The 27,393-nt window shown below is 47.2% G+C and overlaps 1 protein-coding gene and 1 long non-coding RNA gene across 2 annotated transcripts in view; one reads left to right on the top strand and one right to left on the bottom strand.

The window, feature by feature from the left end:
- The first annotated feature begins 288 nt into the window (after positions 1-288).
- LOC148644880 (uncharacterized) lies at positions 289-19,653 on the top strand. Its single transcript, XR_015928559.1, has 3 exons — positions 289-601; positions 13,776-13,851; positions 19,530-19,653. It is a non-coding gene; the product is annotated as an uncharacterized LOC148644880 (long non-coding RNA).
- The window catches only part of xylt1 (xylosyltransferase I), a 56,650-nt gene continuing 38,487 nt past the window's right edge, over positions 9,231-27,393 (bottom strand). Inside the window, exons 5-11 of the mRNA XM_088613151.1 lie at positions 26,556-26,636; positions 25,118-25,334; positions 23,867-24,043; positions 19,640-19,905; positions 17,075-17,270; positions 14,559-14,892; positions 9,231-13,171 (exon numbers count right to left, since the gene is read on the bottom strand). Coding sequence (XP_088469277.1) covers positions 12,849-13,171; positions 14,559-14,892; positions 17,075-17,270; positions 19,640-19,905; positions 23,867-24,043; positions 25,118-25,334; positions 26,556-26,636 — 1,594 coding nt within the window. The 3' untranslated portion in view covers positions 9,231-12,848. The remainder of the gene's footprint in view (positions 13,172-14,558; positions 14,893-17,074; positions 17,271-19,639; positions 19,906-23,866; positions 24,044-25,117; positions 25,335-26,555; positions 26,637-27,393) is intronic.

Raw genomic sequence — 27,393 nt, forward strand, 5'->3', positions numbered from 1 at the left:
GTGCCAGCTGATGGCCTCCAGCAGCTTTCACCCTGGCAGGGGTACGAGCCCCGTCTCCCGAATGCTCGCTGAAGCAGACAATGGGGCAACGGCCGAGAAGGGCCCTTTGAAGTCAAACCACTATGACACGATGCAGTTAGCAGCAGGATAATTCCACTAATCAGGGAATCCACATAGGTGATTTTCAAATTCAGCTGTTTTTTTCGGATCTGAGTTGTTGCTCTCATTGATACAAACAGCTTTAGATGTGTTTATGCATGCGCTGGCTACCGAAAACGCTGCCTTCCCTTGTTGCTGCTTGACGCAGTAAACACCTGTGCCGTGCTGCAGAAAGTAAGAAAATGGCGGCGTGCGGGAGGGAAGGAGGAGGCATTGCACAGGCAGAATTGTTAAGGCTGGTGCGCCCAAACGAAGGCCGACAGGAAGGCTAAGCCTCGCGTAGGGGTGTTTTTTTTTTCAGGCCACTAGGAAAGGCACTGCAAAATGCATTGCTCGAGAAAACAAAACGAGATCCTGCCAGAACAGCGCCGCCATGCTCCAGCGTTTAAAAAGAAGGCGCCAGACCGAGGGGTGCGAGTGATGACTGCGAGGAAGAAGCGCTGTAAGTCATCTTTTGCAATACATGCGCGAACGAGTTCGTGTAACATAGGTTTTTCCAATGCATTTTTAACGTTAATCAGTCTGGCGTTAATTCAGCACGTGAAAAGAAAGGACAGTGCAACTATTCCTCGGACGCCTTACTCGTTTGTAATGCAAATTATTATTGTTGTTTCATCTAGAATTTGTGAAACCCGTTGTTTGTCTGATTGTAAGTATGGAGATTTATTTCCGACATCAGGGGCCACATCCAGTATGATTCTGTCAATAATTCCGCCTTTGTTCGTTTGTCTCTACGGTTTTCGATTATTATAGTTTGAAAATACCCCTGGGTTGCTGCAGGTGCTTTTCTGACATAAAACGTAACTTAGAGCAGTTGTGCAAATACATAGGCCGTTTGCTACGTTTTGAACTTCTCCTAAAACATTTTACGAATGTAAAGTCGTTGCACAAACTTATATATATATATATTTCTCCTTGAATAAATAAATGACTTGCTACGCAGCCTTTTAGCAAACGGCTGCAAAGCTGGTTGGCTTCATTTTGTCTAAATGATTTGATATCTGTTTAAAAACCGTACTAAAACGTGTTAAGAATATTTTTTCCTTAATATTAGAATGTATATAGACGGCACTTTGATTTTCATGAGCTAACTGTAGGGCCCGAATTAAACTGCTGTTGTTTTTTTTTTTGTATTGTTATATAAATTGAATAGAAACTAACGGTTTAATCGAGTCAGATTTTAATGTGGGTCCTAATGCCTCAGTATAGTGACGGGGACACTATAGTGTAAAAAGGCGGATGAGACATAAAACTGAGGTCCTGGCTCTCTGTGGTCATTAAAAATCCCAGGGCGTTTCTCGAAAAGAGTAGTGGTGTAATCCCGGCATCCTGGCCAAATTTCCCATTGGCCCTTACCAATCATGACCTTCTGATAATCCCCATCTCTGAACTGGCTTCATCACTCTGTTCTCCTCCCCACTGACAGCTGGTGTGTGGGGAGTGTACTGGTGCACTATAGCTGCCGTCACATCATCCAGGTTAGCTGTACAGCGCCTTGAGTGGAGTGTCCAGAGACGCACTATATAAGTGTAAGGAATTATTATTATATGTGTGGATCTGCAGCACCTTAGTCCCGGTGGAATACACAGCACAGTCTTCCTTTTCATCTTCTTGGCCTGTTTCAAATCGCTCACTGAAGAAAGCCCATTTAGAAGCATCACCTTTGGTGGGTGTTGGGGGGGCCACGCCACAGGATTCCCAGCTGGAAACGGGAAGAAGCTCTGGCTGGCTCTAATTAGCTGTGCGTTTCAAACCGAAGCGCAAAGACGAGAGGCAGAAACAATCCCACGCATTGTTTCTCTTAGCATATAAATAGTGCTGAGTGTTAGGATGACAGACACTGAAACTGATGTCTGACAGGCTGGTGTGGGTTCTGTGCGATTTCATCCAGAGTGCAGGGATGGGTTTCCCGCATCTCCCTCTGTGCGCTACGCCGAAGGTGACCGTGAACGTCAAAGCGTTGGCACCTGAGAAGTTGGTTGTGTCCAGAAAAGCCGACACCAGCCCTCCGGGACCAGGAATGGGCACCCCTGGCTGGGACTGGAGAGGAGGGTTCTGGCCCAAAGGCCGTATTGGGCCCCCTTGCTGTGTGCTGTGTGTCGCCTCAGTCCCGTGTCCCAGAAGTCACGTGGCAGGGAATCATGCCGCGATCTGAGGTCGTGAAGCACCTCCTTGTCCGAATAATGTCGTTTAAAGAATTCCAACTGGCCGTGAGCATCTTGGGTGTAGTGGCAGGCAGGCACCTGACCTGGCAGCAGGCTAAAGCCATTCGCATGGTCTCCAGGAGGTGGTGTAGAACAGACCTGAATCCAGCTGGTTGCCGTATTGTTTGTTCCTCGCGGTAATGAGGGAGATCTGGGCAGTCCGTCATTCCCCTGGCTAAGCTCACCTCGCCAGACTCTTTATACTCGCGTTCATTAGGATCTACCCGAACTGCTGACATTTCCTTTGCAGTATTTGGGGTGTTTCATTGTTGATTTCAGAGGTCCAGTCAGTGTACTGATGAGTTTAAAATAAGAAGGTGGTGGCTCCTGTTCAAGGTAGTCTTTTCAAGATCCCGCTACAGCACAGAGTTCTTCGGGGCCTGGTAAAGACCCAGAGGGGCCTGCAATGACCAGTATGCTGAATGCTGGTCATTGCAGTAGACCTGATGTCATGAGACCTCTGCACCATGAGGGCAGAAGTGTGGCGCAGTGGTTGTGGGTTCAAATCCCTCTTGAGACACTGCTGTTGTGCCCTTGAGCAAGGGACTTCACCTGAACTGCCCCAGTAAAACACCCAGCATGCCCAGGGTCTTAGACGCTTTGGATAAACATGTCAGCCAAACAGAATGAGCAATTGTGTTGTGCTGTGGCCTGTGTGCTAGGATGATTTCACTTCTGAAAGTGTTTGAACTGTCACAGCTGCGCAGATGCCGAAGTTTTAAGCTCCTGCTGAGACATTAGAGCACAAAGGGTTTCGTAACGATTTAGTGACAGACTGTCACCACAACAAGTACTAAGCTGTCAAGCAGTCACAACTCAGGCCTTTTTGTAGCTCATGTTGTTTCAGATTCAGACCTGGAGGAAGCACCACAAGCGAGCACAAAAGAAAACAACTTAAAAGTACTTTTATAAAAAGAAAAATTAATCCTTTTGCTAGTCTCCCACACTGCACTTGAAAAGAGTCTAGACAATAAAGAGACCCTGATCTGATTTACTGATTAGATACTTCTAGACATATCACACACTACAGCCCAGCACTTCAGCACTGAACATTGTGCAGGTTAGCACTCCACCACAGAGCTACTTGAACACACTGCACTTCAGCACATTGAGCTACTGAATACGCTGAAGCCCGGCACCCCAAAACTGAGCTACCGAATGCACTGAGCAACTGAACATGCTGTAGTCCAGCGCTCTGAAGTCATTACTCTCCACACGAGCTTCTTGTAGATGAAGACAGTTCTGTAAAGATTTGTCTTGGCTGCGTCTTTTTATAGAGATGCTGTCTGATGGACTGCTTTTATGGACTCTAAGCTGCCGGGACAGAAGATTGATTCAGTAATCCCTGCTGAATTGTGAATCAGAGCACACTGGTGTGACAAAGAGAAATTGGAACATTTGCAGGTGCTAGTAATAACTATCCGTTTTTATGGCTAGGGTTAATCACACCCAAATAGATAAAGCATAATAAATTGCCATTACCATTGCTAGAGCTGGAGACGGCGTTTTGTCCCTCATTCATCTTAGCGTGTTTTCGTGAAGCAGGGGGAAGAGGGCTGGAGAATTTAATTGGAGCTGCTGCATGAGGCGGGTGATGCCCCTTTCTGCCTGGGGCTCTTGCTGATGGTAGGGATGACGGCATCTCATTGGTGGTGCGTGCCGAGAGTGGTAAAAGATTTTAGGAAGCTCAGTGGTTTGGGCTTATGGAGGACGACTCAAGACTGTGCCGTTGTTGGTGATATAAAAATACAGGCTGGGTGGCTTAGCCGACTGGAGTGTAGTAGGTGCCTTGGTAACCCTGTGCTCGGCCGGGCGAAGCGATGGGAGAAGTGTTTGTCTTGGAGGGGGAAATGGGCTCGAAGTGGCCGGCTGTCTAGGAGGGAGATCAAGAAAGCTGAGCGAGCTGAAACGTTAGGAGAGCATGTGAAGGATTCGGCAGGGTTGATGTGATGGGGTAAGGACAAATGAAAGGTGATCAGCAGACGGCGGCGCTGACTGTCTGCAAATTCGCCTGCAGAACGGGCAAGAAACGGATGTTTTAGAGACGCTCTCGATCTTTTAGACCAGTGGAAGTGCATCCCATTCCAGGTTACATATTGTCTTCCCCCACATCCCTCTCGCTCTCCTGCAGTCATCAGTGCAGTGCAATTTTTCCGTAATCATGGGTTTCACATTTTCCTTTCACTCTTAAATGCACTTTTATGTTTCGTGTCTCATAAAGTGGCGTGCTTAGCCTTTACAAGGCTGTTATTAGCGTAGCTTAATAAGTGGAAAGGGGCCGGAATGGCACCCTTTAGGCTGTTGGAAAAGCAAGGTGGTGTGAAGTGCTGTCAGTGCTGTTGCCCTCTGTGACTCCGCTTTGCAAATCCTGAACAAAATGGGTTTCGCTGCGAAGGGTGGATGGGTGGGGAGGGGGCTGCACTGGTTCCATGTGGACAGCCTGGTCCAGCCAGCTCTTCTGCGTGCCCAAGCGAGGGTACACAGATTAGTCACCACAAAACCTGCCAATGTCATTTGTATGCCAGTCGGAGATGGAGTGCTGAGCCGGCCTTGGGCCCGTCGGCTCAGCCTCGGCTCCCAAGCCTACCTCCTCTCCGCTGCGTCTCGCCCGCTCGTCTCCATCTGCTCGGGTCCCGGCGGCGGCACGGACCGAGGTCACGGTGCCCCCTGGTCCCGGATGTCGGTGCGGACCGCGCGGGAGGAGTGCGTTGTGACGTGGTTCTGGACCCGAGCCCGGTCCCAGGGTGGTCCTTCAGGTCCATTTGAAACCTGGGATCTTCTCCTAAAGAGGATTGGGGCACATCCGTGTTTTCCAACGCGCAGGCTGCGCTCTCCTCGGATACGGCTGGAGGCTGGAGAAGCCATGTGTGTGTGGCGACAGCTGTTGAGGCTTCCGGCTTTTAACTCTTTTTACACAACTGCGCAGCTGTGCTGTTGCACGTCCCGGGCTCACCTGGTAGCGATGCCAGAGAGAGGATGTGAGAGACTCTGAAGCTGTTCATCGGAAAGAAGAAAGGCGCTGAAAAAGATTTGACGTGTGTATCGTTGGTCAGTTAGATGTTCTGTAATTGTGGGTTTTGTAGTAGTATTGTGTATAATTGAACACCCGGAAGGGGTGTTAAATTTGTAGATGGAGAAAGAGGATGTTTTGTGACAAAAGGTATAGTCTGCTTTCACTGAGTTAAATGTTACAGTAACATAAAGTATACAAACTACAGTCAGTTCCTTCTTTGCTCAATCTATTCCTCTTTCTCCTGTCTCTCTCTCACCCTCGCCCTGTCTTGTTTGCTTGTTGATCTGTTCATTTAAAACAGATTACAAATGAGAGGAGGCTGCCTAGCTAGTCTGGTTAACAGTCACAAGGATCCGATCCAGCCGTTTCTTTAAAGAAAGTGGGGTATCCGATTTAACAACCCGACTGGGGCGTTTTCGCCTCTCAACAGCTCTTAGTGTAAGAAAGCACCTCCTGTTCTCAGTTTTTTACAATGTGCTTCCATGTTATTGGTCCTCTGATTTGTGTTTCTGCTCTTGGTTCTGAAGTCCCGTGGGTTGACTATGCCACAGTGCCTAGTGAGGATTTTGAAGACTTGAGCCAGGGTCCCTCATGTCCGCAATCTCCACGCAAAGGCAAGAGTCTGAGGTCTGTCTCGCTCGCTCTTGTTCGCGGTCTCTCTCCCTCGCTGTCTCTCTCTCTGCGATGCTCACGCAGGCGGAGGTATTCAGCTGGGGTTTGGCTGTGCGCATCACTGACCAGCCTTATTGTATCATTCGTCAGGAAGACGCACTGTTGTTTTAGAGTTGTGTCAGGAGCTTTCTCTCTCTCTTATCCTTCACGCAGTGCAGGAGCTCTGCCGAATCTACCCTTGCCTGCCTCGTGAAGGGTCTTTCTTTGCATGATTTGTAGGGATGCTTTTCAGTGAGGCTTCAGATCACAGATCGGTAGAACCGGAAGCTGCTCAGTTCAGAGTAGAGATTAAGGAGATAGTCTGGGCACGTCGGACATTTTTGAGGGGTTACACTTGGGAAAACTGCCAAGGGGGCTTGGGATCGCACTCAATATCCAGAAGGGATGGCTTGAGCAGATCAGTGAGTCCCGGGCCGTGTTGCTCAGCAGTGCAGCGAGTTTGTCTCAGTAAATTCTCTATCTCGCCACTCATGAAAATGGAAAGGCATTAGTACGCGGCATTGATACAGATGTTTAAACTATTGATTTGTTGTTTCAGTGGGTTTCTTGTCACTGTCTGAGATTTCATTGATGTGCTGCCCCTTCATCAAGAGCTTTAGGGCTGCCTCTCCCTTCTGCAGCCGTTCTGGGCCGCCACCCCGCATTCACAGGAAGTGGCACATGTTGTTTCTTACCGCTGCGTTTAATTCGCCGTTCGGATTTGCAGTCAGGCAGGGTGCCATGTCTTGCACGCGTTCAGTCTTGTAGCCTGGAGATGAAGGTGAATCTCTTTGAATCTGTGCGGTTTCGTTTTCTCATTTCGCTGATGTGTGTGATGTTGCCATTTTACTGGCTGAGACTGAACAACGGAACAGAACAAAACAGTATCTTGTTAATAAGGTCCCCTGAGACCTGCATGCATATTCAGTTTCTACGTGGAACATATTTGAGTTAACCCTATGGTTACGTGGCTGTTTGCTTCTTGTGTCTCATCGTATCTGTTAGGATCATACAGCATCACTTCCCTGCTCTATAATAAACGTGAATTGAAATTTACAGTTTACATGTACAGACTCGGTAAGTCACATGGAGGCTCAGAGTTTGTAGAGGAGGATGTGTTTTCTGTGCCTGTTTATTTACACTCCCCACCCCTCACCTCTTGCTTGTCATTTTTCAAAGCTTGTGCTGTTGTCCTAATTCCCCTTCTCCATCCAAGTTCCCCCCCCCCCCAGCTCAGAGTGAATGACATTTGTCAAGGACAGAAGATCAATATTGATCGTGACTGATCTCCATTAGTATTGATACTGAAACAGACAAATGTCTGAGGGCCAAGCTGTTATCTCCGCATGAATGATGCACAATTTGATTGTCTGAGGTTATGGATGAGTGGCTAGATGCTGATCGAAATTGCAGTGCTGACCTGTTTGGCCTTGAGGTGCCCCCAAGTCTTGGAAGACTTTCGGTTATTTCTACAGCACTTCAGATGATCTGGACTGCAAATGTTCCTTCTGGTACAAGAATCTTATGACAAGAATATTCTGCATATTTAAGTGAGGGAGAAAGATCAGTGCTCCTTAGCCCCAGTCTTAAATGTTTATTCCACGAGTTCTCGATTGGGGAATTTAGCAGCTTAATTGAAATTAACTCCAGCTCTAAAGGAGATGATTTAATTAGACCCATAAAACCGGCTTGACTAGGGCCCCCAAGGTCTGAGAAAGTGAGGAAAATCGGCCGATACACATTTTAGAAAACAACCTGGAGAACGGAGAGAGTCCACACCCGACAGACTGTAGAGATCACTGTCCTCGCAGCTTTGGGATTCTTCCCCGGATGCTCATCAAGAGCCTTGTGGTCCTGCCCGCAGGACCAGGGGGATTAATGGACTCGTGGCCGATGTGGGGAGTTGAACTGCGGACGGGGGATTGAGGCCATGTTGCTACAGCCTTCATGGTGGTTGGGCTGCTGGCTCACGAGTGCTCTGACCTTTTCCGGTTAGTTTAAACCGCGCGCCCGATGCCCCGCTGTGCCGTGCTCATCCAGGACCAGCTGCGGGATGCACGCGTTCCGCTTGCTGGCGCGATCTTCCAGCTCCCTCCAGGGGTGCCGCTCTCTGGGCAACCCGAGCCGACGCCCAGCTTTGCTGATGGCGGGTGACGGCGCGATGCTCTAACTGGCGGAGACGTTTGTTTGGTTCGGCAGCTTCCCAGGAAGGACTGAGCAGGGCTTGGGGCTGCAGGTGAGGCAGGTGTGTGGCACTTGGGCCCGCGCTGGCTCATTAGACAGAGAGTTTCCGGCCCACCGGAATGTAATGAAAGCTAATGGCTTGTCGGTGTCCCTTTGATCCGGGACTCCACCGGCACGCTGCTGTGCAGGCTGGGGCCCAGGGGATCTGCACAGCGTCTGTGTGGGGTTGATCAGAAACATAGTGCCTGTGGGTTTCCCTCTCCTGTGATCCCGGTCGGATCTAAACTACGCTGGCTTCCACAGCTCCCGGATCCCGTTTACATTATTTATGTGCGTTACTTTTTGGATTTATCTTGGAGATGAACACGTATGAGGAGTCATGGTAGTTACGTGGTTCTCTTGCGGTTTCACGTGAATTCTGTACCTATTCATGCGTGTTGCTGATAGTCCCTTGTTAATTAAGGAGTGGGGAAAGATTGGGGTCTTCTATACTTATCCCCACTGGCCATCTACACCCAGGGGTCCTGTCCATAAGGGCAAGAAACATTTGAACTGGTCATTTGACCAGTTTTAATCTTCTCAGTGGTCTTAAGCTATAGATGATTTAGAGACTGAATACCTGATAAGCTGTGGCTCGCCCTACCAATTGCTGGGAGTCCCTTTGAGCTGTGTGCTTTGGTTTACTGAATGCCCGAGATCCCTTATCTCCTTATCTACAGTAACTCGCCTTGTACCTGACTTGCAGTACAAATGTTTCAGAGTGTTAGCCTGCCATATTTTATTTTTAGCTGAGAGTGACAATTGCATAGTTTGACCATAATACCTGCATATTGTTTTATCTGCAATATATGGCATCACTCTAAAACACTTAGTATCACCCTAAAACACAGCTCCTCAGCATGGTGAGACTGTTCTCTGAAACCTTAACGCCAGCCATTAAAAAATCTGAAAATGGGCAGCATCGAGTGTGGCTGTATTTATGAGGTATCCCCTTCATATTAAGAATAAGAAGCTACACATGCATTTTCAAGGGTTTTATTTTAAAAGTCAGCAGTTCTTTTCCAAAAAAAAAACTGAAAACAGTAAGACAGAAAGCATTATATTTACAAGGGCAGATTTGCTTTTTTTTGGTATGATACACATTTATGTCATATTGGTAGTTTTTCCTCCTTGAAATACAGCAGTAAGCAAAAATAAATTCAGAAGTCGTTGTTCACAGACAGGAAAATAAAAATGTTCTTTAGGCAGAACCACACCTAAGGCACAAAGCCCTCTCTTGGGACAGAGGGACGTGGGTTCAGAAAAGATTGCGGTAGTTATACATACTTCCAAAAGAGAACAACAATATGGCGTTAGATTCTTTGACGGGCCGATTAAACAGTTAGTCACATCCAAACTAGGTCAGATTGCTCGTACATTTATTTTAAAATCTCAAATAAATAAAATATCTACAGCATCTCTTGCATGTGCCAGGAGTGAGATTCCTTTGTTGAGTTTTTGCTCGGAACATAATTTTATTTACAATTTTCTTTAAATTTCTTTTGATTACAAAATACTTCTGTACATTTTTATCTACGTATATTATTCATAACAAAATAGTTCTTTGTTCACATAGAATAATTATTTTTTTTGTGTGTGTGTGTGTGTGATTTTACCGTTTTCATAACAACAAAAGGACATTAGTGCTCTCCATCTGCCTGGTGTGTAACAGCTGTCTGGCTGCAGGGAGAGTTCTCCAGCCTGCTGGTTCAGGTAAAATGGCTGGCTGTCTGCAAGAAAACCCAGGAATCCTTATTCCAAACCTGGGAAGTCCTTGTGGCTTCTGCCTTTCAGTTATGACACCATTTATAATCTTTAGAAAAAATGTTCCCAGTCTTTTCAGTTTTGAAACTGTTGGGGCATTTCACAAGGTAAAATTCATAGCTTTGGGCAATATTTGTCGTTTTTAAGGAGCTGAAAAAAATGCACAAGAGTAAATTAAGGGTTTAAGCATTGGGAACAGAACTGGAGTGTTCTAGTGCTGGATCATGGGCGATCAGAAGTGGAAAATTCTACATCACTTCTTGTGTCTCTGGACCCTGCTCTGCTCTGTGACTGAGCTCTTTCTTGAACACTGCCCCATAGTGGGCAGGAGGACTGTGAGGTATTTCCCAGACCAGGTGACAACAGTCCAGACAAAGTGCTTGAGGTTAAGACTGCACATAAATATTATTGGCCCCCAGACTTCAGTGCCCCCTGTGTGATCTCAGCTTTTAGAGCATCAACACAGGTTTGCTAGCAGCATCTCTGTGCAGAGGAAACTGCTTCTGATCCTGTGCAACTTGTTACTTCAGTATCTAGCTCCATTCATGCTGATGTGCCTGTGCATTGGAAATTACTTTGCCCAGTCCTCCCACTGGTCCTTTCACAAGTACCTCGCTATTCTCCCATGAACAATGAATAGAAACTCCTTGCATTTCTTTCCATAGCTAACTGCACACAGCCAGGGCACAGGGCCTGGAAGGGAGAGTGAGTAGGTACAGAAGTCATTCAGAAATTGTTCCAGTGGGAGTGGTTGGAGGTCTGAAGTGTTGCTTTGCTGTGTGCTGCAGAACTTAATTTCTGACTCTTGAAACTACAGATGCCTGCTGAGATTAAGGTTAAGACCTACAGTATAGCACAACAGCAAAGACCCAGTGAAATATTCTTTTCAGTTGGGAGTCCTGGGCCATCCATGCAGTTGATGCATTAGAGGCCGGGGCACAGTGTGAGTGTGTTTTTGACCTCTTCCAACGAGAGGAATGACCTTTGAGCACCTGAACTCAATGGCAATCCCCGGATGCAATGTCTAGCTCAGCTCTCTGAACCCAGCTCACAGGCAGCCTGGGCGGACAGCCCCATCTTCACCCTCGACCAGGTTAGGGACTAATGCTCTGGGAGGATTGCAATAATGAGGGGGTAGACACATGTGTATGATTTTATGAAGCAAGATTGTCCACAATAGAACCTGAACCAGTGAGAACAGGCTGGTGCTGAATGGCTTCACATACCCCGCTCCTCTTCATAACTCCAAACGCAAAGCTATCAAGCATCCTACACACGTCTTAGTCTCTCTTTAATAAGTGCTTGGAAAAAGCAAACAAAAAATACAAGAGTTAGTTACCAACGGCTTCTTTTGCCAGTCTAAAACCACCCGATACCAGACTCAAAAGTCCAGTTGTGCACTGCAGCCACCTCCTACTGTGTTGGCCCCTGGAGTTGCAGATGTCCTGGTATCTGCTGGGCTCACGAGCCAGGAACAAGTCCTGGCTAAGTCTTCACCACAACAGACCATCCCACAAAAAAACTCTTCGTGCATCTTCACATTGATCGGATTAACCTTCCTTTCTTGGACTTCGTCCAAACGCACTGGCCATTGCAGGTAATGGCTGAACTGCTAGCAGGTTGCTTGGGAAGCACACAACAGTGAGAAAGCACAGGACTGACAACACAATGGCCAGCCTACAGGTACAGACTAGGGGCCTTTGTAAATAAAGGCAGCTCCTTTACAGAAGATAACATATTCACCAAGCTGCAAATGCAGCACTTAGTCATTAGTCATTGACTAAAATTATTATATATATATATTTATAAATAAATAACTAAAACCTTCTTGCTTTAGCTCTTTTAAACTTTTTTGTTTGTGCCAGAGAAAAAAAAAAAATCAAATTAAAAAAAACTTGAGGATTGTTCAAAGTATGCCAGCACAGCTGACAGCTCAAAAGTTCAAGTTTCAGGCAGTCGGCAGTAGCTAAAAAACAAAAATAAATTAGATAAGAAATCAGCAATAAACCAAGCTGTGACATCTGGGGCTTCCAGATGCGCTGAGCCTTCGAGTTTTCATGAGCATGCGTCCAAGGAAACGCTGGGAAGACTGCTAATACGTGGGAGCTCGGAGACTCTCGACAGCTGTCTGTCACCCCCATATAGACGGTAACCCAGAGAGCAGAGCGTGGAGTTTCAGGATGGGACAATCACGATAAGGGTCTAGGCTTCATTTGCAAGCTGAGGACAAAAAAAAACTAGCAGCCTCGGTCTTACAGATCACGAGCAGATTACTGTGTTTTTCCAGTCCAGGCCAGGGACAGGGGTGTGAATTTGTACATTGACTTTGGTAATTCATTAGTGTTACCATAGTTACTTTAAAAAGTCAGGCTGACTGCAGTAAAAAAAAGATATATATTTTTTTGAGTCACGTCTGAGTGATACTAGTGTGCCCACATTAAGGCTTAGGAGAATCCCTTGTGGTCACATGTTCACACACTGTTGCCTGTGCTTAATAGCAGTTTTATACTCCTGATTTCTGACTTCACAGCCGCATCGTTCGCTGCTGCTGAATGAGAAGAATGAGATGAGGCAGGTTCCGTGTTGGTCACCTGAAGAAGTGTAGTTATATTACTGTACATTTACAGTACAACTAAAATGTAAAAAAAAAAGATTGCCCAGACCAAAAGGGATTAAGAATAAAAGATATTAGCAGTCTCCCCTTCTTCTGTTGCTGCTTGTCCATATTTACGCATCTATTTATAATTTCTAGGAACCAAAAAATGCTCTTAAAATAAGAGTAAACGGCGTTAAAAAAATAAATAGCAGGTGAGCCTCCTGACCAGCAGAGGGCGCTACCTGATGCGCCCATCAGCTCTGGGTGGCCCAAGCTCAGACTTGGGGTCAGGGCTGAGGGCGCTCCACATGGTGTGTCCGCAGGACTGCATGACCGGACAGCTGCTGGGCCCCACGGCACACACGTCCACTGCTGACCACAGAGCCCCCACTAGGCTGTCCACCCAGCGCTCCAGTTCGCTGCCCGTCAGCCCTGCGTTGCGCTTGGCTGCCTCCACCTGCCCCAGGTGCACAGGGATGTTGAGGACGGGGTTCAGGCCATGGAAGCTCTGCTCCATGTAGCTGTTCTTGGCCGGGCCGTTGTGCAACCTCAGAGCATCCTCTGTAGGGGAAACACAAGAAGAAGACTTGAGGCCAGGTTTGAGAGAGATGACGCACGGTTGTCAGGAAAAGACAAAACAATTAGAATGGTCACCGCTGGTTTCTTACACACTTCTGCTGCATTACCCTGTAACAACCCCTCCTAAAAATGTCTGCCACTTTACGCACTGGATGGAAAAACAGAAGCCGTTTTCAGTGATGTCCAGCAACACGGATGAGGCAGTCTCTGGTTGTGCCTGGCGCTGAGCACTTGGGGTGAGGAAGAGGGCCGCAGAGCAAGCGAGCGAGCGGTGTGCGAGAGGAGCAGGGCCAGTGGGAAGGGGGCGGGGCGGTGGCACTGTGGTTAAAGATCTGCGCCTGTGGCTGGAAGGTTGCCGGTTCAAATCCCGCAGCCAGCAGAGGAATCCTACCCCTGAGCAAGGCCCTTAACCCCCAGCTGCTCCAGGGGCGCTATAAATGGCTGACCCTGCGCTCTGACCCCCAGCTTCTCTCCCTGTCTGTGTGTTTAATGGAGAGCAAGCTGGGGTATGTGAAAAGACAAATTCCTACTGCAAGAAATTGTATATGGCCAATAAAGAGATCTCTCTCTCTCTCTCTCTCATAAGGGCTGGAGTGGATCAGAGCCTGTGAACTCCCCAGCACGGAGAGCGGCGCAGACAGAGGCAGGGTTGTGTGCTCAAGGTAAAGATCAAAATTCCTCAGAATCTCGTAACGGTTATTTTCGAGCACTGGTGTTCGCGGCGCCTCTCGGAGTCCCTCCCCGGTTCTCACCTGGGCGTTACCAGCGTCAGCAGTTCTCTGGGTCCTCATGAAGCACGTATAAAAATCACTGCCCACAGAGGGCTCTGCCAGATCGCGGCCGCGCCAGGATGACTCTGCGCTCCCCACAAGGGGAACCGGCTGACTGCCACCTGGCATGAATGCCAGCCTATAAACGTTCAACGGCTTTGCTTTTAAAAGGACTGTTTGTTTTTTTTTAGGAAAACGAAAACGCTACCCCAACACATAAATCACGGGTGTGGTGCCAAATTATTATTATTTTTTTGCTGTCATTTAATACTTTCCAAACTATGTCTCACAGGCAGTTTTGGAATTCACAGGAGTTGTTTTTTTCCCCTCTTCCCAAAGGCAGGGAGGAACTGAGCAGGTAAATCACAGAGGCTCTGCCTCTGCCTCTGCTAGGCAAGGCAGAGCTGTTGAACCGAAGATGCATTTTAAGCTTAAAAAACTAGCTGGTAACACCCACTTCGTTGTCATTACTTCAGCGTGCCCTGTGTTATTGTCCAACATCATCCTAGCTGGAATTCAGAGCTTGACGTCTCCACGAGTGGTCTGACAAGAGGGCGGCTGTGGCCGTGGGCAGCGATGGGTCGGGGCCGAGTACTCACCCTGACGGATGGGCTGGCGGTTGTGGAAGGCGAGGGGGGTGATGAGGAAGCGCGTCTCGGCCACGGGGCTCCAGTGGTGCAGGACGCGCAGGGTCCAGACGCCGGGCCGCAGGGGGAGGTTCAGAGGGGGGCGGTAGTGGGTGAACTCGGCGCTGGCCTCAATCAGGATGTCGTAGGTGGCGGCGATGACGTTGGTGGGGTCGATCCAGACCACGGTCACCGTCACGTTGGCCCCCTTCCCCCACTTCTGCATCCCCACCGGCTCGTCCGTCGGCCCCATCAGGCCCCCGAAGTTCCTGAACATGCGCTCTTTGGCGTCCCACTCGGTGCCGATCTGAGAGAGGAGAGGAAGGGGGATGGGGAGAGGTGGCGGAATGAGAGAGAGGGGGAATGGATGAACTGAGCCGACTTGAAATGTCCATCTCAAACCGTGCCTCTCGTCTCAAGCGGATAACATGCACTCATTAGTCTTTCTTTTGACAAGAGAAGAAAAACTTCTTAGCTCCGTTATTAACGCGAGAAATGAATGGGCAACCAGACGTTTTTAATTACAATTAAGGTGGCTTCATTCAGAGTCGGAAATGCTAGCCAGCTGACAGCTGATATAAGGGGCAGAGGTAGGCTAGCTGTCTATGGCTATCGCCGACAAGTGGCTGGGCCATGGTCCAGTACAAGGGGTCTTGGTTGTGCCTGGCGCTGAGCACTTGGGGTGAGGAAGAGGGCCGCAGAGCAAGCGAGCGAGCGGTGTGCGAGAGGAGCAGGGCAAGAGCAACCAAGAGTACAAGACCCCTCTGCAGAAGAACAGCTTGGGCCCACATTCAATCCAAGCCTTTGCAACCAGTAACCACACATTATACTTCTTTACTACTCTAGTGGAGTATCCAATTTGTTAAAAACAAAAGACGGTTTGTGGTTTGTCAGGGCCCATTATATACTGGGTTTGTAATCTGTGATTGGCAGGAGAATTTAATTTCATTTTATTTAATCAAGGACTCGGTTTCCGAGCACAGGCTGTAATGGATTTCAGGCTCATTTAAAACGTCTTTATTACACTGAAGTCGGATCAGTGCAGCTGGACAGTGGTTGCGAGGGGGACAGGCGATCTTCTTTCCCGATAATCTTGACACTTTCACACTGTGGAATCGGACCGTGCACGCGCCGAAATAACAATAACGGAAAAATGATGAATATTTAATACAGTCGCAACCACAGCACTTTCCCAAATGTGAGAAAGATGGAGAAGAGGGGTACGGGAGAGAGCACTCGGCAGTAGAACTAGGAAACCGGAGACGGATGATGGCTTTGGCCTCTGATCATCATTACCCGAGCTGATTAAAAGGCCCCACAGATCAATGGCTGCCTGTAAGTGTGTCTATATTAAGCCACCCAGAGGTGAGAGGAGTCGTGCTCTATAAATAGATGTGTTTCTGATAAATCAGCGCAACCCCAGGGAGTGGCACTTCCTCCCACTTTGGTTGCCGGTTCAAATCCCGCGGTCGGCAGAGGAATCCTACTCCGTTGGGCCCCTGAGCAAGGCCCTTAACCCCAACTGCTCCAGGGGCGCAGTCCGATGGCTGACCGTGCGCTCTGACCCCAAGCTTCTCTCCCTGTCTGTGTCTCATGGAGAAAAGCTGGGGTATGCGAAAAGACGAATTCCTAATGCAAGAAATTGTATAGGGCTAATAAAGAAACATTACATTACATTACAAGCGGAAAGGTGCTTTGAGGCCCTCCAAACCTGACAGGCGCCCTGTAAAAGGCCCCGATGAATGTAACATTTAAGGTATCGTCAGCTGTATTCTACCTCTGGCGGAGCGAACAAAGGGCAAACTTTCAAGACCAGTGTACTTCCGGCATTCTATTGATGTAACAGTGGTCTCCAGGTACCAAAAAGCCAGAGGAACTTCTCTTCCTTCTGAATGACTTAACTGAATCTTGGCTTAGCGGGTGTTAATTCCCCAGGCTTCTTGTGCTTGAGGAGCTGCGAGGCTGTGTGAAGCCTGTGGGACTGTGGCTCTCTGGGAGCAGGACGTGGCGTTACCCGTCTCTTTGTGTGGCAGCAATGGCATGCTTGTCGTTGGAGGCTGACCCCCTGGTCTAAATGATCTGACAAGACGTCGGATAGGGAAGGTCACGCGAGCGCAACGAGGAAGTTCGAGAAAAGCTGGTCTGATCTGACACCTGCGCTGGCGGAAGCAGAGCGATGGGGATTTTCCGCAGGAAGAGGGAAATGAGTAGACAAGCTCTAGAGACCTGGGGGAGGATTTCAAAGCCTTAGATAAAGGAGAAAGCAAGGCATGTCTCTTTTCCGGGAGGGCAAAGGAGATTTTTGAAAATAAAATAGAACGAGCAGAAAACTCCCACGCGAGGTCTGAGAAACCTCTTGAAAGCTCGCTGCTCTCATCTGGGGCTCCTGCTATACCACTGCGGGGCCTGGACTCCGCAGCAGAACATGGGGCCCTCGCAGCTCAGCACAGACGCAAGACTGCCCCTTCGCCCACAGACGGAGCACTCACCTCTGCGAACTGCAGCCTGCTGAAGCTGTTGGGCGGGTTAGCGATCTTGAAGACTTTCTTGGGCATCACCCACGTCTCCAGTGTCTCCAGCTTGCTGGTCGCTAGGTTGGTAGCATGATGCCTAACCAGGTAACCCTGGAAACGGTCTGACAGGAAGTACAAATGGACTGACACTGGGTGTCCCATTGGGAAGTACCTGGGAGAAACAAATTAAGTGTAAGTAGGTTCCACCGAATACTTCTTTTGTAATCTTTAAGCAGCATTACTGTCATTTTTCCCAGCCTGTTTTTCAGCCTTCGTCCACTGCCTCCTGTCTCCTGTTCCCTGCCTTGGATTTTGATATCAGAAGTATTGTTCTGTTGGTGGAAACTATGAAAATGCCCGAGACGCAGGTTAAAATCCAATCCCTATCTTACCTTTCCCTGCTTATGTAAAGAAATATTAAATACTTCTGAATTCCAGTAACTCAGTTGTACAGGAATCATTTTTATTTTAAAACACCTATTAGAAAGTGGTTTTCTCTGTGGGGAGGAGCTGGTAGCTGAGTCTGTGCTGCCTATAGTCCAGACTGAACTGACTCTGTTCAGCTCCAGCCACTGGCTGCATTGCCATATGCGTAAGAATTAAGAATACACCAGACTGGTTCCAGCACTCCCACAGACCGTGCGGAGCTCCCAGAATTCTCTATAGAGCAACTTTTTTCAGAACTTAAATTCTATGGTATAGAAAATAACCCTTTTGTTTCTGAAGTGCCTGACAAAGGAAAGGAATATCAAAGCTTACATGATACATAATCTGCAGCTTGGAGGTACTGAATGATATCTTTGTACCAGTAGAATCGTCAAACAGAGATGTGATCAGGAGAAACGGGTGGGTGTTTGGAGCTTCTGTTTGAAGGGCCAGCCAGAGCCCTCCTTTCTCCTAATCCTTGACAGAACTCAGCCAGACTCCATGTTTCGTGTCACTCGCAAGTCATGGTTTTTCTTTCTCCCCTCTTCATGCTCATGGAAGGAATGAATGTTTGAAAGTCTGAAACTGCCAACAATGAAATATAAAATTTCCAACCATTGGACTTTATAGCCCATAAAAATATCTGGCAATTTTGCAAAACCAGCAAATATTTGAAACACTGCAGATCTCTTCTGTTTGGGCATTGTATAGACCACAGGGATTCCTATACATATTCAATTCCAGGCTTTTATTAACTGAGTAAATAAGGACGTCGAAAGGACAAAGAGCTAATCAGAACTGCAGTGGAATTCAACATAAGGCCAACTGTTGCTCAGTACTGCCAGAAGAGAGACTCTCCCAACTCTTGAAACCCATATAGATTTGAAGGAAAGGAGGTTAAGATCACTGCCTGTGCGTCCTGGGTGCCTCATGGGTTTGGGCACAAGCTGTGTGTTGTCAGGCTGAGAAGCTCCGGGACAGCCACACAGTCAGAAAAACAAACGGGTCTGACAGAGGGAGCTGCTGCAGCAGTCTGAGCAAGCTGCCTCCTCATCGGTATTCCGTAAGAGCCTGGAGCTGCTCCATTGCAGCACCGCTACCCTGACGAGCTGAACAGCAAACATTCACACCCCGCGCCCAGAGCCCCAGCACCCCCACGCTCCCAGAGGAGGTGGTGGTGAGCACACAAGCAGGAACAGAGGCGCTATTCAGCGCCTGGCTTCAGGGTCTCCTTGCAGACAGATTCCCCCGTCCTCCCTGCCAGGCTGAGCCTCCTCCCTCCCTCTCCACACCCCCGTCCCCCCGCCTCGCCGCCTGCCGCACAAACATCTCCTTGTGCTTCCTCAAAACGTCTGTCTGAAGGCCAACTGTTTCCAAACCTCCGCTGAGCCATCCCCATATTTCATGTCCCAGAATGGCTGTGCTAAACTCTACCCAACGCACACGTACTGCCCACTGCAGGACTGTCAGATGGCCGTGGCGGACCTCAGGTTTTCCTGACGGAAAGGTCTGGATTCAGACAGGTAGTTAAGAAGCTGGATGCAGCGGTCCTGTGGTGGGCTGGTATTGAAATGGAATGAAGACGTCTACGCTGACTGTTCACTGTTCCCTATCGTTGCTGGAATACCAGACCATCAGATCTCCGCCAAATCTGCCAGCGCAGTAAGCAACTTTGCTGTCTGTGACCATTAACAGTTACGCTAAAATAAATTCAAACCGAAAAGAATGCAGACTGTACTGTATCAGAAAGTTGCAATAACATCACTTAAAAATGTCAAGTGTTCAAACATTTAGAGGTCAGTGTTGGAATCGCATGGCACTACTGAGGCAGGGTAACAAATTCAGCTATTTGATCTAGGGCAGGTTGTGTCATCTCATCTGGGGGCTCGTCTGTAAGCCCACCATCAAGAAATGGGTATTTCAAAAGCTTGTTCTTTACTATGTTCTACCTTTGTGCAAAAAGACACGTGAAGATGAGATTGTATCTAATCTGTCTCTGTACCAGGTCCTGCAGCTCGTAAGAGTGACTGCTCTGGCACGAGAGTCCAATGGAGTCCTTCTCTGCCTAGAGGTGAGCAGCAGAGCACCGAGACTCTGCCCGGAGGGGATCCCTACCTGCAGCTGCTGTCGTTGGGGTCCCCCTGCAGGGAGGTGGCGGCACGGGCGAGCCCCAGACGGGCGAAGGCGTGGTAGTGGGTGAGCTGAGAGTCCGAGAGGCTGTGCACGCCGTCCGGCTCCTCAAAGATGTTTTCCCAGTAGGCTTTGAGGCCTGGTGTGCCCGCAGGCAGGCTGCCAAACAGGTAGGCATCCAGCTGGTTGACGATCTCCTGGTTCACGCTGGCTTCGAACTTCCGGGCGAAAAACGTGGGCCGGGTCGTCTGCTGCAGGGGTTTAGAGGGAGTGTGAGTCTGGCAGACTAAGAGTCCCAGCGGGAAAAAATCCGCAGGAGAGTGGGGAAAAGTGAGAATCGAGCGATTACCTCACCAGCGAGTGGTAAAAAAAAAAGAGCTTTGTGTACACAGATCCGTACGAAAACACAAATAAGAGAAAGCTGAATTACACCTGGCTCAATCTAATAATTGCGTAACTTTCAATCCCAGGTGGGTGTGAAAAATTATTCCTATTCTTTTTTTCCCAAATGGTGCTGAGGATTTTTTAGTGATCTCCATAGAGAAGTCTTCAGATGTGTTCATACCCTGCATATGAGTGGGTAACCAAAAGTGGATTTTGGAGCAATTATATTAAAAACAAGTTTATAGCTTAACTTTATGTGTGGCTTCCAGTACTGTCCTGAAATGTCTGTAGAAATAGAACATTGTCAAAATACATATATATATATTCAAAATTTATAAATATCTTGTCTGTTTTGTTAATTGTGCTTTGGCTTTTGATAGCCTCAAGCAGCAATTTCCTGTAGCCTTTTCTGAGGTTCTTAGGAGGGATATTGGACCACTCCTCCACACTGAAACTCCTCCAGACTACATGAACTGACCTTGTGATCTGCTTCCTCTAGCTCATCTTAGCTCACAGAAGTGCTGTACTAGAGACAGCAGTGATCAGTCATAAGAATGCTTATTTATTTGCTCCTAACCTTTTGGACACTCTAACCAAGCCTGGGTTTCTTGACGGAAGGCATGGGTTTTGTGGATAAAATATCTTGGCAGATTTTGGAATCCACCTGTTACTTAGTTCTAACTGGGACATCAAGAACAGGGGATGTAAATCACCCCTGAAGCAGCACTGGCTCGTTTCTGTTCTCAACAGAACGGATGATATTCTTTTTCCCAACATGATCTTCATCCTTCTGTGCAAATCTTACTCGTGGCGACACTGTCCAATAATTCAGTTGAGATTTTTTTCCCCCAACTGCATCATGTGGTGCCATTTGACTTGGGAGTCAATTAGTTATTTTGAAAATTCATGTCTTTTCTTTTTTTTATGTTGCCATGGACACAGAGACCAGATTCACGAGCTTAACCTCGATTGTCGCCAAGGAGACACTTTTCCTGATAATGCAGAAGTTTTTTTTTTTAAAGATTCCCAGTTATTGCCCTTGAGAGTAAGTTAGCATCCCTTCTGAATACAAAATTGGCTAAAACTTATGTCCTCATACTAGAGGGGCAGTAACTGTCTAATTACCCTTGGCCCTCACTGTATGATAGATACTATTGTCAAAACTGGGACTGTTCCAGCTGTCTTATAAAAATATTTCAAACCAGAATGATAGCCGTTGAGGTTGATAATCCTCAAAGTTCAGCCTTAATAAAGAGGCCTGAACGATAACCTTGAATATTCAGACATTTCTCTGAATTTCCCATGATGATGTGATGCTGAGCATTTTGTGTTAGTCTCCTCTGTGACTTTAATTATTAAGGTGACTTTCAGAAGCTTCTAGAAACTTTCTGAGGCTGTGTAAAATTACCCAATGACTAAATATTTTTTCCCCCGACGGTTACGTGTTATCGGATACGTATGCATTTCATTTTTTATATTTGTTCTTTTAATATACTCCGATATACATTTTTTTCACGTTTTAATTCAAGAAATGTCCAAAAGTCTCAATGCACACTTGCCATTCCATTGCTAATTAAGTTTTAAATTATACTAATCAAGGGTGTAAATAAATTTGGAGGCAACTGTAGTTTCTGGTTGACCGGATTTGTATGAGCTCAGAATTGCAGATACAGATGATCCAACAAAGCTTTTCTTGCAAAAACAAACCCGCTGCGTACAGCTCAAAACCTAAAGTATGAAGTTAAACATTGAGCTGAATCTCAGATGGCTGATAAACAACAAAGGATTAACATCAATTCCAGCTTTTTAAGTACTTCAAAGTAGCTCCTAAAATTCTTTCTGTAATTCTTCAGAAAAGTAATAATACTGAGGGAAGCTGAGGGCTGTTCTGAATAAATCCTGTTACTATCAACTGAGCTTCCCAGGTCGGGGACAGGGGCTTATTAACACTGCGCTGCCGAAACAAATTTCAAGCACCTTCATCACCCTCTACATTAGCTTATTCTTGAAGGTCCATGACTGGAACACTGTTAATGGCCAATTGTTCTGTAAGAGCAGCTGCAAGGACTCACAGTGAACAGTGCCGTTCTGTGCTTACCCACTAGCCGATTGTGGTTGACAGGAGCTCATGAAAATCGCTAGATTATGCTCTTTGGCTCACAAACAAAATGTTTCTTGTGCTGAAGACGCTGGAGCAGGGCAGCAGTTTACGGCGAGGTACTCTGCGGCCAGCGCTCTCAAGTAAGCTCCTGACAGTGTGGACAATGCAGACCTGTCTTCACGCTCTGAACTGGCAGCCTCTCTGACAAACAGCCCACAAAAACTCTGGCCGACAGAGAACACTCTGTGGCACACAGATACATCATTAACAGCAGCACTCCCCAAGATACAACAAAGAGACCCTCTTTTCCTTCTCATACAGAAGAGTGTCCCCCTTTCCCAAACTCTTCTCTTACCTCAAGGTAAATCAAGGTAGAAGTTAAGGTAAATTGAGTTTTTCCCTTTCCAGGCTTTTAAAGAAAATCCCCCATTTAAAAAACATAACAACATGACAGGAGAGCTGCACAGACACAGCAGTGGGCAGGGTGTCTGCCTGATGTGCTGTGTTTTCCAAGGCAGTTGGGGGGCCAGTGCTTAATGCTGTAATTACCTGGGAATTACCAAATCCCAGGAGTTGACGTGCCAGGGGGAAGGAGCCTGCAGCTGTGCAACAACCCATAACGTTCACAAACATTCATTTGTTAACTTCAGAATCGCACGTTTAAGCCACGTGTGAACTCGTCCGTTTCAGGTTTCCAAAGTAAATTTTCACCTGCATCCCTGACTACAGAAACTGTATCAAAGAATGATTCAAGCAATTACTGCCCGACTGGAATTTTCCTGTAAACTGTAAAACTTTCAGAAGCGGTGCTATGGGGACAAATCTGTCGTACAAAGCAATGTTTCAGGACACTTTGAAGACTTAATAAGAATAGAACTGTGTTGCAGGTGCAGCTGAAGATTCTTGTAATTTTTCATATTTTGTTTCAGTCTTCTGTGCAAGACGCGCATCTCACAAGACACACTTAAACATGCAAAAATCACATGACCTAAAAACAGATGTAAGCGGATATGAGGTACAACACAAGGAGCAGGAGAAAAGGCTCAGGGCATCTACAGTCCAGTCTCAGAGTTCACAAAATCTGTAAACCTGTACATCTTGCTACTGGAATCCTTTTTATGAATGACTGTCTTGAAACTGATCCCTAACCATCTCTACTAATGCCCCTGTTTTAGTTACACATTCTTGACTAAAGTGCAAGTTGGGAATCTCACCTGTCAAGATCTTCCTTTTAGTGCAAGGCACAGACATGGTGTGCTCTCACCCTACACTATCACACGATCACAGTGACTTGCTCTTAAGTGAGCATGAGCAACCAGACAAACATCCTCCAGAAGACTAAGACTGGGTACCAAGTCAGATCCGGCAAAACCCCGATGAACATCTTTTTACATATCTAACACAGTGCTGCTATTTCTCTCTGACGCCACATGTGCTGGACTTACACCTACCTCCACTTACAATCCCCTATCTCTAGTCCAAAGCACCTCTGTCTGCGGCACATACAAGATTGTGGTCAACTCCCCATGACTTCCTCGATATGAATAAAATCTGCTCCGGCAATCACCTTCCTTTTATCTCTGGTTATCTTCAGATCGGGAGAAGAAAGAGCTAAGGGAGATAATCTCTTCATTTAGGAGTAACAGACAGGCACTGATGAGGCCCCTGGGTGGCGCTGTTCGGGACTGAGCACGCCCCCCCACCGGGGCCGCGGAGAGGAGGCTCACCTGGAAGCGGTGGAAGTCAGCTGGCTTGAAGTCGTTGGGCGAGCAGCCACACCAGTCCACGATGTGCTTGTACTGGCACTTGCAGCCCAGCTTGCGGTTCCAGTTGGTGATGCGCAGATTGTTGTCCACCATGCTCTCGCAGTGAGGGCTGTTCTCCAGCACCGTGTGGAAGAAGGACTGCGGGACACGGGGGCAGAGGCAGGATGATTCACTTCAATGCTGTTAAGGGGGAGTAGCATTTGTAGTCCCACTCCTGAGTGCTGAGTCCTGAGTGCACAGCTCCTCAGTGGACTGGAAATACCTCGGTAACCCAAATAGAACAACTAAGGGGAAAGTGGAAAGTCCCAAGCAAAATGCATCCAAATGTCTTCCTCATACCTGCCTGCTGTTGAGCTTTAGCACGGAGGAAGAAGGTATGCATACAGTGCGGTGCTTGGAGAATCAACTATTTTCCAGTTAACCCTCATCGTCACAAAGTCTTTTTAGATTCACTATCTGTCCTGTCGGTGATGACTCATGCGTAATGTTATTTCCTTGGTCTTGGAGTAGTTATACACACATTTTTAACACGTGATTTTGATTGACATCAGAATGCCTACAGAATTTTAGAACACAGGCTTTTATGTACGTTAAGGATAGAGGATGTATAAGGATAGTGGCTAAAAATATTTATTTATATTTTACTAAAGTCAAGAACAAGTCTAGGCTAAGGTAGGTACTAAGTAGTATAAATAGCCTCTTGAAACATTATACATAGAGATGTTGGGTTTCTCTTATTCGTAGTTTTAATGTATTCATCTTATGAAATTTCATGGCTCAAACCAAGTATGGAAAGGTTTATTTGACTAAGCACTAATATTCCAAACAACCCAACAAATTCTAACTGTGGATGTTTCCATACCACTTTATGCTATAAAAGACACCCCACGGCACAAATTAGATTGTACTGACACTTGTGAAGATACAGGTTAAAACATTACGGCCCCGGGTTTTAACTTCTATCCCAGCTTACCTTTGAATGACCTAACTAATCCAATGACCTGCATAATTCGTGAAGGTTAACTTTCTTTCTGGCTCTTTACCTGCTACTTAAAGCCTGTTTAAGACTATTTGGTTTGCAATAAGCTTCTGGATCAGGGCTCAGAGAGCTACACAAACAGGACCAGACTTTTCATCACGCCAGCTCACCTGTCTTGACCTGCAAGGGAACGTGCCCTTGCAGAGACTACCCAGTGTCACTCAGAATCTTACCTCCGCGGGCAGCAGGGTGTAGGCATAGAACCGCTTCATGTTGGTGACCAGGTTATCTTGGGAGTTGATGACGTATTCCACAAACTTCCTGTTAAGGAGGAACCAGTCAGAACCTCCATCCACAGAGATGCCTTCGGGAATCTTGCGGTCCCCCAGACGCCACATGTGGGTGTCGCACTCGAAGAACAGCCGGTCCAGACCCTGCTTCCGGATAAACCTGGGATACAAGCACACAAACAAGCAGACAAGACACCGATCAGAAGGATCTGCAGTGGATAACCATCTGCAAAACCTTATTTTTCATCACAAACGCCAGAACATCCTCCATAATCCCTTATGTCAATAAGGTGATGCTTAAAGTGTGTCCTTTAAGATGGTTAACTAGAAAAAAATGCATTTGCTGATCAATGTGGAGAAAACACCCTAGCAAAGCTCACTCCGAAGAGGATATCTGTATTTTTCCGTGGAATTCCATCTGACCTGGTGATCAGTTTTTATTTGGTTTGGCTAGAGGTTCTATGGATGTTGGGTGGTTTAACTATGTTCCTATGAGAATCATTGTACACCCGTTAGCCTGATTTAGTTTTATTACTGAACTTGTCTTTTGGTAAAATGTGGACATATTCTTCCATGCAGGGAGGTGGTAAACCATCACGCGTGCTGGTGGACCGCTGCAAACACTACTGTGTACATCTGTAATCATGCACAAGTTTCGGCATGTTTTCCTCTCAATACAAATTCAGCTCATTAAAACCGAGACAACAGTGCAGACGAGGCAGGCCCAGTGGCTCTAACTAGCATTCATTCCCCTCAGTGGCACAAAGCCCTCTAGCCAGTCTGCCAGCTGGGTGCGTGGCGCAACACCTCATTAATGCGAGCTCCTGTGGCGTGGTCTGAGACAGGCTCAGGGAACTCTGGCAGGGTGCGATGGCTGCACCTCGACTGCTGCCATCAGAAGGTTAATTAGCACCCACCACCCGAGGGGGGGGGGGGGATAATTGGGTTTCAGCACCGATGCTCCACAGAACCAACAAGGCAGGGTACAGCGACATGACTGGGCGCAGACCCTTCTCTGAAAGAGACTGCGCATGGCTAATGTGTGATGGGCTTTGTACAGGCTTTCCATACTGGTTAGGTTCCAACTGGCAGTAGCGTTCCAGCACCTGGACTAGAGAAGAGAAACTGGGAAGACGGTTCAGAGGCTGGTGTGGCATTCATAGCTCATCCCCATCCAGGAACAGATTGTGTTTTGGTCATACTCCCTCCCTGGAGCCACGGAGGTGAATTCTGCAAAATCCGTCCAGCCTTGGGAGAATCCAGCTCTTCTGGTTGCCCAGTCTGGGGAGCGTTGTGGCTGCGTGTGGCTAGGCTGGGCCTAGGGGCCGTTCCAGGAAACTTTTACTCGCGCGGGACAAGCAGGGGCAGGATGAACACTCACCTGGCATTGTCTCTGCCGTGGGACTTGATGAAGTTCATGCTCCGATATTTAGACAGGAAGGCCACTAGCTGATCATTGTTCCTGCAGAGAAGGAAGGCGGGAGAAGAAGGTCAGGATGATGCCTGGGGCTACAAGTCATTCTGAGGTTAAATCAATCAATGAAAAGTACCAAAAAGAACAAGTCCTGCAGTCAGTTCTGCACACAAGTTAAATGTTAACTGTTTTGGACTTTATATTAGTAACAAGGTAAAAAAAAACAATTTACTTTATTCATATTTCATCATTTCATCCAAAAACTGGGTCTAGAGGTCTGACTCTTTCTAAACAGGAAGCATTTGGTCCTGAACATTTTAGCTCGTATAAGAGCGAGCTTCACTGCTGAAGTTCAGTATTGGAAGACTTGTGTTGCACATCAACAGAGAAGATGAAAACCATCTACACAAACCAGGTCTCAAGAACATGATCTTGAAACCTGTTACCAAACCTCACAGTCTTATCCTTTATGACCAAACAGCCTGTGGTTTATAGATGATGTTGCCGATTGTGCAAACGGAGGGCTCCTGTCTTCCAGCAGAGGGAGCTGGAGAGTCTAAACTTGGGACTTTATGGCCTATCCTGAATAACGAAGCTCGGTCCTCCTCTAAATAGTCTATACAACCCGATGTATTGCCTTATAAAAAGGAAAAAGTAAAAAAAAAAAGAAAACTAAAAGCAGCAAAGAGCCCTTTCCATACTAACAAAGTGAGTGTGTAACCCATCCCTTTGCCTCTGGGTCTGCATGTACTCCTGCTGAGTGAGCATGCTTTGTGTAGCTTTTAGAGCAAACCATGCGGAAGGG

The sequence above is a fragment of the Lepisosteus platostomus genome, chromosome 19, assembly GCF_059453375.1.
Source record: "Lepisosteus platostomus isolate fLepPlt1 chromosome 19, fLepPlt1.hap1, whole genome shotgun sequence".
Lineage (NCBI taxonomy): Eukaryota > Metazoa > Chordata > Actinopteri > Semionotiformes > Lepisosteidae > Lepisosteus > Lepisosteus platostomus.